The 16,556-nt window shown below is 45.0% G+C and overlaps 1 protein-coding gene across 1 annotated transcript in view; it reads right to left on the reverse strand.

Annotated features, from left to right (window-relative positions):
* RYR3 (ryanodine receptor 3) overlaps positions 1-16,556 on the reverse strand; it is a 355,591-nt gene that overhangs the window by 231,198 nt on the left and 107,837 nt on the right. Inside the window, 5 exon segments of the mRNA XM_059372112.1 lie at positions 1,512-1,753; positions 3,711-3,844; positions 11,849-11,967; positions 13,949-14,044; positions 16,325-16,460. Of these exon segments, the coding sequence (XP_059228095.1) occupies positions 1,512-1,753; positions 3,711-3,844; positions 11,849-11,967; positions 13,949-14,044; positions 16,325-16,460 (727 nt within the window).

Below are 16,556 nucleotides of genomic sequence, written 5' to 3' on the forward strand. Positions count from 1 at the left end.
AATTCCACTCATTCTCTCAGAGATTCAACCCTACCAAATTCAGATGTAGATGCGAACCAGGATAAGAACTCTTTCTTTTCAGATCACTTCCTCTGACACAGCTTTCTGAGAATGTTATGACATCCGCTGATAACCTACACTAAAGGCCACTCCTGTACAGCCAGACACGGGCTCCACGATCCAAGAATGGAAGAACCACCCTGACTCCCCATGAAATAGAACCGGGAAAAGGTAAGTTGGGAGGATAAGAGAACAACAAGACAAGGCTTTCGCTTCACTCATCCTGCCATTTTGCAGCTGATTTTGTCTGCACCATGCTGTCCCCTGGGACACACAAAATGCGGACAGGCATTTTTTTCTTCCTGCCAATGATCCAGGATAAATAAATAAACAAATAAGTTGAAAGCAATTCTAAAAATTTTTAAATGTTTCTACTGAAGGTACAACACACAAAAAACTTAAAAAAAAAAAACCCATATGGACTAACTGAAAATACAGACCAACCATAAGAAATGTCATCAGAAGCCAAGCTGATGGTTTTAGCCTGAAGGCTGAGGGAGGAAGGAAAATGTGAAGGGTTATGGAGTTCCCCATCTAAAATACATAGGTTTGTGTTGTAGAGACAAACTTTGCCCTCGTACTGGATTAGGGGAAGAATATGTGTCATGGTTTCTTACATAAGAGGCACGCTTACATAAGGGATTTCTAGAAGGGACACAATGACTCCAATCTCAGGTGTGTGAAACATACAGATACAACATGCTGTGGATGACAGACGGAGCAGCTAGAACTCTGGGTCTGGGTGAAAGCCTCAAACTCCGATCTCTATTTTCATCCAGGCAGCATCTCATCCATTCCTCCAGGCATAGGCCATGGACATGTTTGGGGAAAGTATCTGTGTCTTTTGAAAAAGGAAGCTTTGTGTGTTTTTAAAATGACTGGCATTTACAATATGTCAGGCACCGATTCAGACATTTTATGAAGTGTATTATGAAGCAACATGCTGCATTGACATAACAACGGACTTGATCAGATCTGGATCCTTTGCTGTGTGACTGCGACGCATTTCTGACGTATCTTTGTGTTGTTTTCCACATATGCAAGATGAGGTCAATATTACCTCCATTAAGGGATCATTGTCAAAATAAAGTGAGGAAAAACAATGTATGAAAGGTGTGCAGCTTACTGCCCAGTAAAGAAAGGTTGAGTCTCTTTCCCTGCTTGGCTATATAGTCCTGAAAACCCTATGCAATAATGTCTGCATGATACAGACACTGAGCTTGAGAGTGGTTGTGGGATCCACACTGGGTCACACACCTGGAAGTACTAGAATCATGGTTTCAAAGCAGGACAGTCTCACGTCAGGTCTGATGCTCTTCCCACCATCTAATTCATTGAGATTCCTGCTTCTGTATCATTTCAACAGGTAACGATCATTGCAGCCTGAACAATTCAAGCTTCATTCATCCTCAGGAAGAGACAAGGGGCAGAGGCTCTGACAAGGTGCTCACCTGACCAAAGGTGAAGTCCATCAAAGCCATAGGAGTAGAGGTCATCACCGACACCATTGCCTCCCCATCCTTCTCCCCCGCCAGGGTATGGAGCATAGCCGGAGGAGGAGGCCCAGCCCACCCGCAGGTGTGTGGGCTCAGCTGTTAGGAAGGGATCCACCTGGTCGATAATCAGCTCGAAGTACCACTTCTTGTACTGCGCCGAGCCCTCGGCAACTCCCAGGAAGATGTTGGGCCGAATGCTGAAATGAAACATGGAACAAGTGGCGTCTACAGACTCTTAGGCACCGAGAAAAACAGAGAGCAAGTTGAGTAAGATCCCAGGGCACACTGTGAACTGAAGTCAAGAGCAATTTGTGTTTTTGTATTATTCTTCTTTTAATTAATTAATTTTTCATTAACATCTATTATTTGCCCCAGGGGTACAGGTCTGTGAATCATCAGTCTTACACATTTCACAGCACTCACCATAGCACATACCCTCCCCAATGTGCTTAGAGCCTCTAACACTTGATCAAGTTCTTAGTGGGAGGTGTCAGGACATTAATTCTATTTAAAAATATAAAGAATGTCTCCTTATTCCATTGAAGGCAACCAACATTTGCTGAGTATCGACCTTGGGTAAAACATGCGAAAATGTTGCGGAGCTGTGTAACTACAGACCCTTGTTTCTTTCTTTAAGTGGAAGAACTAATTCTCTCAAGTCCCATCTCCTGAGGAATTGGTCCAAGCATCCCTATTCTCACAGCAGCAGCTTTTCAACTAAGCATTACTTATAAGAATGGCCTCTTGAAAGCATTAAAAATCACTATAAGAAGAAAGCAAGATAAGAAAGAAAGAAGGAAAGAAAGAGAGTGAGAAAGAGAGAGAGAAAGAAAGGGAAAGAAAAAAAGAGGGGGAAAGACAGACAGATGCCAAGCAGAGAAAGACAAATACTGCATGCAACTTCTTATATGTGAAACCAAAAAAAAATTCAAACTCCTAGAAACAGAGAGTAGACAAGTGGATGCCAGGGGTTGAGGAGGAGGGTGGGATTAAGAGAAGTTAGTAAAAGCAAACAGACTTCCAGTTATAAGATGCATAAAGTCCGAGGATCAAATTATAACATGGTAACTGTAGTTGATCAACTAACACTGTATTGTGCAACTGAACTTTGCCAAGAGAGTGGAACTTAAATGTTTTCACACACACAGAAGAGGTGAATACATGAGGTCAAGGATTTATTAATGAACCTATGGGGCAAACACTTTCATGTATATGTATAGTAAATCATCACATTCTACACTTTAAATAACTTACAATTTTGTTCGTTATTTATGCCTCAATAAATGAAGCTGAAAAAAAAAATAAAATTCAACCTAAAAAGGCAAAAAAGGGGAGAGAGGAACAGAAGTCACTTTTGGCCAACTTGTTACGGGCTGGAGGATTTCATATATCCAGTAAAATTGTTAGAAGCTCAGGACAAAGCATTTGGAGCTTCTCTCCAATTGGAATGCTATTCTTAGATGTCCACTCTTCTGCGCTGGGGGCTGTGCCCCATTCTGGGTAGGCAACAGAAAACCAGACAAGTACCAAAACAAAGTCTATGTGGATGGTTCAGGTCTGCTCTGCACTTCAGAGAAGTTCTTTCCTCACCATGTAGATTAGGGAGTGAGCCTAGGCAGAAAATTCCTCAAGAACCTTAGGCCTGCCTGACACAAGGCCAGTGAGTTCACATGACTTCCATGAGCTGCATTACAGACCAGCAGGCTAGGATTCTGTGTGAGCCCAGGATGTTCATCCTGGCCTTGGCAGATAACCCTTGGGTCAATGATGATGGGCCATAGGATGCAAGAAACCACAGGATCAACATGGAACATCCATTCTATTAAAAGATTTTAAGAAAAAAAATGTGGTTTATTAAAATAAAATTGAATAGGTTACAAAGAATGTACAAGATCTATGTTAAAGTAGAACATGCAACATGGCAGACCACTTCCGGTCAAATTCCTCAGCCTTCAAAGTGGAACATATACTCCACTGAAGTTTGAAACTCTGTGAAAGGGGTTGGAGTACAAGGCCCTAAAACAGTACACATCTGTCCCTATCTCCTCTCCCACGCCGACTTCACCAGGAATATGATGGGTAGGCAGCGCTAGCCCTCTTCCTTTCCTGTCTGGAAACAAGATGGACACTTTGGGACGACGGTGGGGGCCTTACCTGGTCACATCATTAATTAGCCATGTCTGCAGGAGCAAGTTCCTCCGGGGCAGCAAGTTGTCACAAATCAGATTCTGGTTGGCTCTGACAGCAACCCCATTGCAGAGACAGAGGGAACACAGCACGTCCAGAACCTGCAACAGGATACATCCCCCCAAACCTCAGAACCACCAGGCGGGCACTGGGGGCAGGACTTGACTGCCAAGAGGCAGGAAGGAAGCAGGCCTCCTGAAGGAGGGGGCTGGTGAGGATGAGGCAAAGCAGAGGGCAAAGCAGAAGCTGACACCCTGCATGCCCTCCCCAGCCCTGCGATAAAAGTGACACTCCTCAGGTACTCCCTGCTGTCCTAAAGGAAGAACAATTAGTTAACCTGTAGGAATCAAGATCCTGAGTCTCCCTCAGTTTACTTACAAAAGCCTTAGCAATAGCATCCAAAAGGGGATGCAAATACAATTAAATGCCTTTATACCCTGCAGCCCATTCACAGATACTTGAAGTGAGCAGAGAGTAGAATATTTCTCCAGGAAGTTCCCCACTATCTAAATGTTAATGCCTTACTAGAGAGGTCAACAACCTTAATTTGACAATGGTAAGGCTTCTGGTATCCCGAGAGTCTTTAGTATGTGAAAGCTCTTTTGGAAAACTCCCTTTTTCCTTACCTCCCCCAACCCCATAGGATATAATCAGTGCACAAAATCACAACTGAAGTGCAGCAGTGCTTTCTGCCCATAGATCCTGTCTCCTGTGCTGTAATAAACCACCATTCTCTCAAGAATTCTTTCTTGGTCATCGGCTCCCAACTCCACCCCACCGTACCTCACCTCTATTCCAAAACCCCATCAGTGACAAGCCGGAGGACCTATTCCAAGTCAAGGGCACCCCACCTCCCTCACCAGGCATCAGTGAGCCATGTTGGAACCTGCTGCCTCTTAGGAAATGAAGCTGGCTTTCTTCTAACCTCTCTGCCCTCATCTTAGACACCCTGCACCCCCCAAACTAGGTGTGTTCCCTGTAATCACTATTCTGCTCAAACAGGCGGGAGTCTGAGCTCTGAAGACGACTGTCTAGGTTACTATCCTAGCCACGGCAGGACTAGGCTGAGATGAGGCATCGAGAGTGCGAAGTCCAGGCTTGACACTCTCTTGGAGTCGTGCATGAGCAGGGGCAAGCACTAGAAGGGCCTTCACTGGCTTTAAGCCTAAGTTTGTGCTCCCACCCGGCCTCGGCAGCTCTCGGTGCTAGCATTAGCAGGCATGCATACAACTCTTTTATGAAAAGCACCGTTGAAAAAAAAACCACAGACCCAAAATGGCATCGCTTAGATTAGGGTCCCATGTCAGTAAACCAAGACTCACTACGTAACCTAACAGCAGTTTCAAGCACCTAGGAATGTAACCTTTAACCAGTCAACATGGAAAGTTCCTGGTCAGCTCTAGGAAGTTTCCTGATACATGCCATCTGTTCCCCTTAGGAGGGCAACACTGCATAAAACAAATGGATTCTTTGCTAATAATCCCCCCCCCTCCACCGCTGCCCTCTACCTTAAAGAAAAACCTTTCCTTTTCTGTAGTCCTTTGGAGCTCCCCTCTACTGTTAAAAGGGATGCTGCCCAATTCATGAGTCAGTTAATAAAGCCAATTCAATCTTTAAAATTTCCTTGGTTGAACTTTTGTTATTTAATAGCACTAGACTCCCTTTCGGCCAAGGTCATGTAGCAGGCCTGGGAACCTCCGGTAGGTCAGCAGAGCGGATTAGAGGGCAGATCCCAGTTCTTGGGTCTCTGGCTGTGATAATGTCAAAATTCATTAAGATACCCATCTATTCCCACAAACTGGTATTCAAAAACCTTCTACCCCTAGAGGGAGAACAGAACTTTCAAGAGCCCAAATGGCCCTCGAAGCTATGAGACCAGTCACCAAGCCACTTCTCCTCTTTGTTTTCCAGCCAAGCTAGAAATGGAAAGAGCCCCCCTGCCTCCCACCCACTGTCTCCTTGGGCTGTATCCTCTGGCGTTCCAATTTTGTGTTCCTGTATTGACAGAGCAAACTGTGCTGGGCCAGGCCCGGCTCCTCCCTCTCTCTCCTACCAGGAGGAATGTGCAAACAGCAGTCCATAAATAACCAGCACGAAACGCCAGTGGCATCTCAGTCTTTCAAAGTGGCCGCTAAGACTCAGTGCTTAGTGGGGTTGGATGACTCCAGGTTGTTGGCATTAGTATCCATAATTCTCACAAACCAATTTTCTAGCTGACTCCCTGAATGTCAATTCCGCTCCAGAGTAATACAAAGCACATTTATGGGACAAGTAGAAAAGAATCCCAACGGTGCTCTAATGGAGAACCCTCACCACTGGTGCCCTGTGAAACATATTGACCGTGGAACTGGAAATCCAGAGGATAATTTCTCATTCTAAGAAAAGAGCCATAGATGGTCAGGAAATTAAATACTTATGATCCAGCCTATCACACATTGTCATCCATCCTGCCTCAGAGTGAAGGTTCTGGGAGCTTTGCTGTTGGAGCCAGAGGGAGAGCCGAGCTTAATCCACACACAATAGGAAAAACCAGGAGGAAAAAGGCTCTGTGAGAAGCACTAGATGAACAGAGTGCCTCACCTCTAAATAAATGATGCCATAAAGCAATGGGGCTGACATGGTTCAGGGTTTGTTTTATTTTAACTTTATTTTTTAAAATTTATTTTTAAAATCTTGTTTATTTGGCAGAGAGATCACAAGTGGGCAGAGAGGGGGAGGCAGGCTTCCTGCTGGGCAGGGGGCCTGATGCGGGGCTTGATCCCGGGATGCTGAGATCGTGACCCGAATCGAAGTCAGAGGCTTTAACCCACTGAGCCACCCAGGCACCCCTGTTTTAACATTATTTTTAAATTTAAATTTTTAAAGGGTTTTGTTTACTTGAGAGAGAAAGAGAGAGAGAACACAAGGAGGGGGAGCTGCAGAGGGAGAGGGAGAAGCGGACTCCCTGCTGAGCAGGGGGCCCCATGTGGAGCTCGGTCCCGGGGCCCTGGGATCGTGACCTGAGCAGAAGGCAGACACTTAACTGACTGAGCCCCCCAGACACTCCTAGGCTCTATTTTAGAAGGCATTTCTCAGGGTAAATTAGGGGAATGGGGCTAAACTTTTTTTTCTTAAAAAGCTTAAATGGGTTCTTTTAAAGGTGAAGGGAGTATAGACAACATGAGCCCACCACAGGGGAATGCACAAGCATTGAACCTAGGGGTCATATATACTTCTGATGGAGAGGGACGTGTGGCCAGCTGTGGTAGGTACTGCTCAGCAAGTCACCACATTCCATTTCCTTCTAGTCCTGAGCCCACAGGGGCTACAATTCCCAGCCACCCTTGCAGGGACGTGGCATCATGTGACTGAGCTGTGGGCACTGGAAAGTGAGTGGATATCACCTAAAACGTCTACATAGTCCCTCTTGCACTCACACTCTCTTTCTAGCTGGATGTAGAGATTAGGAAAGATAACAAAGTCTTACTCCAACTGTGACCCAGCAGTACTAGCATTACCTAGGAGGTTGCCAGAAATGCAGGGATTTAGGAGCATCCCCCGACCCCTGCCAGACTTACCAGCTGAGAACCTTCATTTTATCATGATGGGTAAGCACAGTGCCTTCTGAGAAGCCCTGTTCTAAGGGATGAAAGGACTGGAGCCCTCCCACTGAGTGGCCTAGGGCTGTGATGTGGAAAAAGCAATCTTCCTTATGAGAATTTGGGGTTGTTCATTTTAGGAGTTACGCTTCTATCTATACCCTGGCCCAATGTGAGAATTTCCCTGGCTCATTCTGTGGAGGCCATCAGCTTCTGCTTGTCATCCTGTTCTGTTACTGACACCTCAGTTCATTCAACATCCTCCCCGTTTGTTTTTTAGCTCCACTAGTCTCTACCCCAAACACAGGCTTATGTGGGAATTCTCCTTTAAAAATAAACACCTACTGGGTGTGGTGCATAAACAATGAATTTTGGATCACTGAAAAAAATTAAATTAAGAAAATAAAAAGAAAAAAAAATACCTAATGTATATCCATGGAAACCTCATTTGGCTGTTGCATTCTGTCCTTTAGCTTCTGTCTATAAACAGCTCCATGCTAAAATGTATTTATTCTGTGTAAATGCTATAAAGATGCTAATTGTACTTATTCTGTGATTTTTTAAAAAATCAAGTCCTAGATTGGAAAATGAGGATTTTGAAGCCTCTGAGGAACATATTTTTTTCTTGTTGTGGATGTGAACTGGGTGGCTGGAAATATTTCTTTATTGCCTTGGCTGCCTGGGAGCTCAGGGATGATTCAGCAACTTTGTGGGAGTTGATGGTTTGCTTACCTGTGTTCTATCCTTCCCCCAACCTAGGCCAAACCTTCAATTCTGTTCTATACTTTCTCAGGATCCATGATGATCCTATTTTACCATACACATTTTTTTTTTTTTCCACAAGTGGCTCCAAATCCTTACAGAAAAACAAAAAAACAAAAAAGCCCAAAACCAACTTTTATCTGGGGTGCCTGGGTGGCTCAGTCAGTTGGGCAGCTGCCTTCGGCTCGGGTTATGGTCCCAGGGTCCTGGGATGGAGCCCTGCATGGGGCGCCCTGCTCGGCAGGGAGCCTGCTTCTCCCTCTTCCTCTCTGCTTACTTGTGCTCTTCATCTTTCTGTCAAATAAATAAAATCTTTAAAAAAAATTTTATCTGTGCCAATGTTGAGGAGATCTAGAGTAAGGTAGGTTTGGGGGCAAATAAAAAGATCATATTGTATTTTTATTATCAAATGCTTAGTCCATGGGAAAGTCAGAAGATGACTTACAGGGTCTGATAATTGTTCTTTTTATCAAAAAATAAAATCAGTGCTACTAACAGAGAGTAAGATGGGAATGGACTCTGGCTTGACTCATTCATTCTTTTTATTCATGTATTACACCTTTAACAAACATGGATCAAAGTGCCTGCCATGTATAACATAAGAGCCTGGCACTGGGAGGAATGCAAAGTTGGTCGCTGCCTTGAAGGATCTTCGAGTCTGTGAGAGACATCTCTGTGTAGGAAGGGCAGAGTGGAGCCACCAAGTAATGGAGTGCTAGCTGCATAAGATTTGAAATGGGGAGACCATGTTGAACTGGAACCAGAAAAAGCTTCATGGAGGCAGTGGCATTTGAGTAAAATATTGAAAGGCAGACAGAACTGTGATGGGTCCTGGAAAACTAAGAAGTGAGGAGATAGGGAGCAATCTGCAAGAGCCAAGTCATGGAGAGGTTGAGGGACAGAGGACCCTGAGAGAAAGGCTTGTTCCCAGTGTACACTTCCCTATCCTTTTCACTCCAAAGATTGGGTTCTTTTCTTCAAACTTCCTGATCTTTGCTTGATCATGATTTAGATGAGTGGCAATGTCTTCCATGGCAGGGAGAAGAGCTAACAAGTGAAAAATCTCAGAGGCGAGGAAGCATACTAATGCCACTACTGTAAACACTCTCCGTTCTCAACTTGCAATTAGAGTTGGAGTGGCACAAAAAGGGGCTCATCAAACCCATGAGATGTCCAACCCCCCTTTTTTTTTTAATAAAAAAAGAAAAATGTCACGACCCTGAAGACCATGGATGGACCCATAGGGACATTCAAATTCCAGTCTCAGAAATGCTAGCTTGTATAAAGATGCCTTCTACTTACAAATTCTTCCCTGCATGGTTTTGTATTTAGAGAGCTGTAAAAATAAGAACACAAAATTAAAAATATTCCCGCAGAACATGCGGACCCCAAAGAACAAGCTCAGAGAATGCAGTTTGAGAAACACTGGGAAGAATGTGAAACTGTGAGTGGGAGACCCAAAGTCTGGTTCTAGTCTGTCATGAATTAGCTGGGTGGCCCCCTGGCAGGTGGCTTCACATCTCAGGGCCCACGTGCCAGCCCTGCTTCGGCCACTGTCCAGTGGAAATGAGAATGCTACTTCCTGGGGTCATCCTGAGGACAAAGGAAAACACCTGTGAACTCGGAGGGCAGTACCTGGCATTTGTCAAAGGCAAAATCAACGATCGCGATCGTCATCGTCATCATTACTGTTGCCGTTATTGGAAGAGCTGGGAGGTGCCTGGTGGTTTGAAAATGCTTTATATTCTCAGTCCCTGTCCTCAAGGAAAACTAAGTGAAGAGATCAGACACATGTGAAAACCCAGGACTTGAGAAAAAGGAGTGGTCTGAAGAGCAAAACACTACACGTTGTATTTTCCAAGCAAAGAGAAAACATCGTAGCGGAAGTCTGGCCTTTCCATTGTTTACCAAGCTATGCAAGGAGCCCTGGTGATGATCTGAGACAGATTTCTCTTGGAAAACAAATTTTATCCACTCCCATCATTTTTAAGGGAAGGTCTGAATGCATGGCAAACCAACCTTCATCCAAAAATCCACCAAAAGAAAAAATAGGGATCTATCCCTGAGGAGCCTTTTATGTACCTAGAACATACTGCCTGAAGTTTCCCAACACCACCGGAATTTCTCAAACAGCACCTTGGCTCTAGGAGATGAAAGGCTGCTCTGGTAGTCCGCAGGGATCACATATCAGGCCAGTTATTGATTTGTAACAAAGTCCTTTGGCTCAACTTGGCCTCCCATTTCTCCACTTTGGAATGGGCCGAATAGTCATCCACTTGCCACCAAGTGCCATCCATTACACGCTTTGTGGCTCCTGGCTCACAGATGCCATAACAAAGCTGGTTATTCATTAAGCACGTTATGTGGTATGATCACAAAGAAGACCCAGGAGCAACGAAACGAGAGAGCAGCTTTTCTCCCGTCAGTGGGCTCCCACTGACATCTGTATGTACCTCATGGCTCGGACCGCGTGTTACTTGGGTGCTTATCAATTACTCTTATTATGCTTTGCAGACAGGAAGGAACAGATGCGGGTCTGATGCTGGAGCCTCCTGCCTGCCTTTGATTTACCACATTCAGGAAAGCAATTACAAGAGCCACATTCTTCTTTCTCTTCTTTGCCAAGCAATTCCACCGATACTAAGGACCATGGCTTTCTTGCTTCCTAAGGGAGACACACCTCGGCGAAGCTGCGGAGGCTCACTCTCCCAGACCCCCCTGAGAGTGTCTCAAAAGAGTAGTGCCCCGAGATGAGGAGGCCCAGCGACCAAGCTGAGTTTTCTCCACTGTGTAGGTGCACAGCTGCTGCTCCTTATGTCACTGGCTCTTGAAATACTCTCCCTCAGCCTGAGGACCCCCCAGATCACTCATTCATCAGAGCAGTACACCCCCCATCAGAGCAGTACACTGGCTCTTGAAATACTCTCCCTCAGCCTGAGGACCCCCCAGATCACTCATTCATCAGAGCAATACACCCTGTTGCTCCCAGCTACAGGGCAGATATTGAAAGCCCAAGAAAAAACACATTTTAATAGACCTTCTGTGCAGACTGTTCTAAGACATAGGATTCCATAAAATTAGAGAGGCAGAATTTTAAGGCATCTCAAAAAATCCATAGAGCTTTCCACCTTAGTAAATGAAGTGGCATTCTTTCCATTGCACAGAGGGTATCACTGAGGCCCCAAAGCACACAGCTGTTTTGTATCAAAGGGAAGGGCTGGCAGCTTCAGTCCTCTTGCCTGCTCATGTAGATTCATTTACATCACACAGTTTGACTCAGGATAAATCTGATTTCATTTATGAACAAGCCAGTTGCCAAGATGTCCTATACTAGTCTTATCTGATTTTTGTGTATCTTCTTTATACAGCTTGGTATTAGCTATTCCAGTACTGAGTTCCTGGGCCGAGGGTGGGAGCCAGTCCTGCAGCTGGCCTTGCCCAGACCCTCCTAGCTCAGTGCCTCCCCCTCGTTGGCTGTGTGCTCAGGGCTGAAGACAATGACCCGGGCTTGGAAAGTGGAGACACAGAGAGAACATGCAAGACCCAGTGTAACTGTCTGGCTTGGAGTGTGCTCCTAGGTAAGGAAGGCTCTTTCGGAGCCTCAGTTTCCCAAGGTCAACTCTTCTCCCTCCACCCCCACCCCCAAATCAAAGCCAAGAAAGAGATTCGTCCACATGCTCTTAGTAATAAATACTGCTTATGAAGCATTGGGGAGGGAAATGTCAGGTCAAGTCCATCATTGTTTGGGTTCTTTCTGACACCTACCTTGTGATTCCGCCCATGCTTATCCAACAGGGAGATGATGGACTTGATGTGGCCCTCGGCTATCAGATTTAAGGCTTCTGGGCTTTCAATCAAGATGCAGTGCAAAACTTCCAAGATACCTGCATGAATGTCACAAAAAATCAGCTGGACATGAAATGACCATCATCTAGAAACCTAAATTATGAGAAAAGACCATCCTGAGGGGACAGGATATTATCCGTTCCTTGACTGTATTAAATATCTCCAGCCAGAAGAAAGACTGTGGCCGTGTCTGGCAGACTTCAGGAGCCTTGGCAGCCTACCTTGTCTGTGATTTAGAGGGGAGTTTTGTTTAGCACTGACTGTACCTCCCTTCCTCCTGGACAAAGATATGCATCCTTCTATGTCAAAATACAGAGAAGCAGCAGGTGAAATAAGCCAGAGAAAAACAAATACCAGATGACTTCACTCCTACGTGGAATTTAAGAACTAAAACAAAGAGAAAAGAGACTTGACTATGAAGAACTAGTGGTTACCAAAGGGAAGGTGGGTGGGGAAGGGGTGAAGACTGCATCCTGAGGAGCCCGGAGTACAGTGTGTAATTGTTGACTACGTTCCACACCTGAAACTGATATGACACTATGTCAGCCATACTTCAATTAAAAAAAGGAAAAAATGGGACGCCTGGGTGGCTCAGTTGCTTGGACGACTGCCTTCGGCTCAGGTCATGATCCCGGAGTCCTGGGATTGAGTCCCGCATCGGGCTCCCAGCTGCATGGGGAGTCTGCTTCTCCCTCTGACCTTCTCCTCGCTCATGCTCTCTCTCACTGTCTCTCTCTCTCAAATAAATAAATAAAATCTTTAAAAAAAAAAAAAGGAAAAAATTATAGAGAAGTGACTGTAAAAATTGAATTCTTAATTTGGTCAAGCCAAGCAACACCTAAGTTTAAATATATCTAAACAAGCAAATGCCCAGTTGAAAACAAATTCTCAAGATCCTTCAAGTAATTTAGAAAGTATCTGGAGTTCTCCTTGAATGAGAATTTTTCTGAGAACCACCCCAGAAATTATTTTCATTTCATAATGCACTGCTATATCAAGCAAACTATAAGCGCACCAAACAAAGACTACTTGTTTTGCCCCTTTTCTCGGAATGCTGTGTGGTTTTTCATATTAAGCGAAAACTGAAGAAAAGCTAGCTGGTACCCCCAGAGCCCAGCACACACAAGGGCAAAACACCATGATGGAAATATAAGGGAAGTGGTTGGCCTATGTCCTTATTGGTTTTACTGAGAAAATTCCGCTTGGTCTGTATTTCTCGAGGCTTTTATAAATTACTATGAAATATAATCTGGCCCATGGAGGAGGCACTGAAGAAGACGGAGGCTTGGGAAGACACAGGTGTAGGTGGATGGATAGTCCTTAAGAGAGCTTTCCTTTGGTCTGTCTGTTCAAGCTCCAGCCATCTCTAGACAATGAAAAAAGCATCAAACCTCTCAGTATCCCAGAGAGGGGCCCACATTTGTCATGTCCACTCATCTCTGAGGAAGACAACTGCTGAGCCTTACCGCAGCCACTTAACCATGATAAACTCTCCCTGGCTCAGATTCTCTGTGAGTCATCAAGAAGGGTTGTAGATAGGGCGTCAAGGGTGATCGAGGTTGGCAACAGGGGGGAGAGAGGGACAATCATTTTATTCCTCTCCCATGGTCATTGTTCAGTCTGCTTCTGACCAAACAGTCAGGAGAAGCATGTCCAGAGAGGATTTAGAAACCCAGAGAACAAGAGTGCAGGCAGCAAGGGAAGAGACCAGGAGACTGAGTGGGGGATGGGGAGGGGTGGTGGTGATCAAAAGGTCCATGGGGTGGAGATGAACACACAAAGTAAAAAATGAAACAGAAAAGGAAATCACTGAAGTCTAGCTTACTGTTGTTAAATAAAGCCAGAGCGAAGCCAGGAGGATTTAGGACTTTCTGTTTGTTGGGAGTAATTATTTGCAGATTGTTGTTGATTCAGTGGAAGAAAGAATTATTCAAGGATTCAACTTTTTTACTCTTTCTTTCTTTTTTATGCAAAGGGGGAAAACCCCACCTTCTGCAGTTGCTTCCTGCCACTTCTTACCTGAGGAAGATTCTAGTCTGTCCAGTTTGCTGATTAGCCAATCGAGGTTGTTGGAGAACTGAGCGCAGTTGTTTCTGTTTCCACGAATGAGAGCAGCTGCAAAGAAGGAAATGTTTGCGCATGTAGGTTAAAGGACGCGGGGATGAGCATAAGAATTTGGGAAGCTGTCAAATACTTAACTGCTTAGCAACTAAAAGGAACTGAGTGTAACAATCTTCCCCTTCCAAGCTCTTGGATACAATTGTTCCTATATTTGGAAGAGTAAAAATCTACCATTCACTCAAATATTCCAGAGAATTTATGCACTGAACACCTGTCTACTTGCTGGGAACAGAGCAGTATGAACACAACAACAAATCCCCTGCCTTTATGAAGAAGGTGAAAGAGACAATGAACACACAAATTCATAAAATTACTTCAGATAGCAACAAGAAAAATATCTGCTTGGTTACTGATTTAAGAACTCCATTCTTTGCAGTGTTTTCTTAACCCTAGCTAGAGATTTGCAATTTTCCATGCTAAGGGAGGCATCCCAGTGAAAACAGCCAGGAAATTTGGTTAAACTAATAGGCGAATAATAAGGAAACATGAAACTCTAAAATATCTAAGTCATATCAGCATGTGACCATGATTCCCAAAGTGTGGTCCCAGGACTGGAATGTGTCACCTGAGAAATTGTTGGAAATGCAAATTCTCTGGCCTTACCCCAGATTTGAATCTGAATCTGAACCTCTGGGGAGGGGACCCAGCATCAGTGTCTTAACCAACTCTCCACTTGATTCTAACGCCTGCTCATGTTTGAGAACCACTGGTAGATGATATTGCTAAGGGAGGGAGAGAATTTGCTATCAGTAGATTTTCACCAAGCTAGACCCACATAACAGCCCTCCATAGACCTGGCCTCTGCCACAGATCCATGTAAACTGGGCCCACACACTTGTTCTTTATGCTTTTGTTTTTCAAAGATAGGTTTTACAGATGCTTGAAAGATATTTGGATAAGGAAAGGACTTCCTCCGGACCTCTGCTTTGTATCTCCACAGTTAGAGGACGGCCGAATTCAGTTGGATTTCCAGGTCAGCTGCAACAAAGGGGTTAAGCACAGGGTGCTGGGGGGGTCAGCTGGCCTCACACCACAGTTCTAGAATTTACGACATGTATGGCCTTAGGGAAGTTATGACATTTCTGAGCATCAGTTTCTTCTGATTCACAGCTAAACGGGTAACAGTACCTACACCTCAAAGTGTTGTTCCTCAGATCAAAAAGAGATATTCCACTGCTTGGCACAAAAAGCTCAGTAACTATTAACTACTCCTGTTGTAAAAATTACTGCTGAGTTAGAGCCTTACCATTACAAAGTATTATAGTTGGAAGGGATTTTACTACAGCGGTAGTCCAATCAGCCTGACCCTTGACATCGAGAATGTGTCCAACCAGATGTCTTCAGCTCCCCACTGGCCCACTCACCTTTCTGTGAACTTCCTCTAAGTTCACAGAGGGAGATACACTTCAGAGCAAAAGACCAAAATGCTGCTTCATCGTCTCATCTGGGCAACTACCAGGGGCCACCTTCTCACACAGGCCCATACTGTCTTCCACCACCTCCCTCCCCCAGTGTGGTGCTTTGGGCCCATGTGGGGGTGCTGGTTACCGCAGGACCCGGGACATCACCCCCTGTCCATGCTGTGAGAAGAAAGGCTGGTGCTGGAACTTCTTCACTCTCCACCTTTATTCCCTGAACAAAAGGAGATAATGAACAGGCCAAAGCACCAGGAATCAGGACTGCCCGACAAGCAGCCAATGAGAGGTCAGAGAGCTGAAAAGAGGAACCATCCTTAATGTGCAGGTGTCCAAGTCTAAATGTGGAGGGCGCTGCAAACACGTTCGAGTCTTGTTCCCTCATTTTAAAGAGGAGGGACTGAGGTCCAGAGAGATGAAGTGACTGTCCACGGTGTTATGGGTGGTTTTGGCAAGACTGATCCTCACCTGCTTTCACTCTCTGCTGACTTCTTGCTCTTAAGTGTGGAAAATACAATAAGCTGCTGGCTAACAGAATGTATGGCCGGCTAACAGAATCAAATGGTTAGAAAAGGCTTCCAAGTGGAGCCTGGGTGGCTCAGCTGGTTAAGCGTCTGTCTTTGGCTCAGGTTGTGATCCCTGGGTCCTGGGATCGAGCCCTGCGTGGGACTCCTTGCTCAGCGGGGAGTCTGCTTCTCCCTCTGCCCCTCACCCCGATCGTGCTCTCTCTCAAATAAATAAACAAAATCTTAAAAAAAAAAAAAAAAGAAAAAGCTTCCAAGAATGGGGCTAGATGACCATCAGCCATGTAGAGACGCCCCCTCGGAAATCTTCCCAGGGAGAGGCTGTGTGTGCTTACCGAGCAGTTTGTAGAGGAGGTTCAGTATTTCCTTCCAAGCCATGCCACTCTCCTCCCTTGCGATCCCCGCAAAGTGTGCAACACTGTTGTAGATATTTAAGCGGTCAATGCAGTTTAACACAAGGGCCAACATTCCCTGTGAAGGACAGGTGGGGAGAAGATGAAAGTTCCCGATAAAGAAAGCAGGATTCTGTTCTTTTCCCTCCCAGCTCATTCACATTTTATAGCTGAT

This window comes from Mustela nigripes, chromosome 13 (assembly GCF_022355385.1).
Source record: "Mustela nigripes isolate SB6536 chromosome 13, MUSNIG.SB6536, whole genome shotgun sequence".
NCBI classification, from domain to species: Eukaryota; Metazoa; Chordata; class Mammalia; order Carnivora; family Mustelidae; genus Mustela; species Mustela nigripes.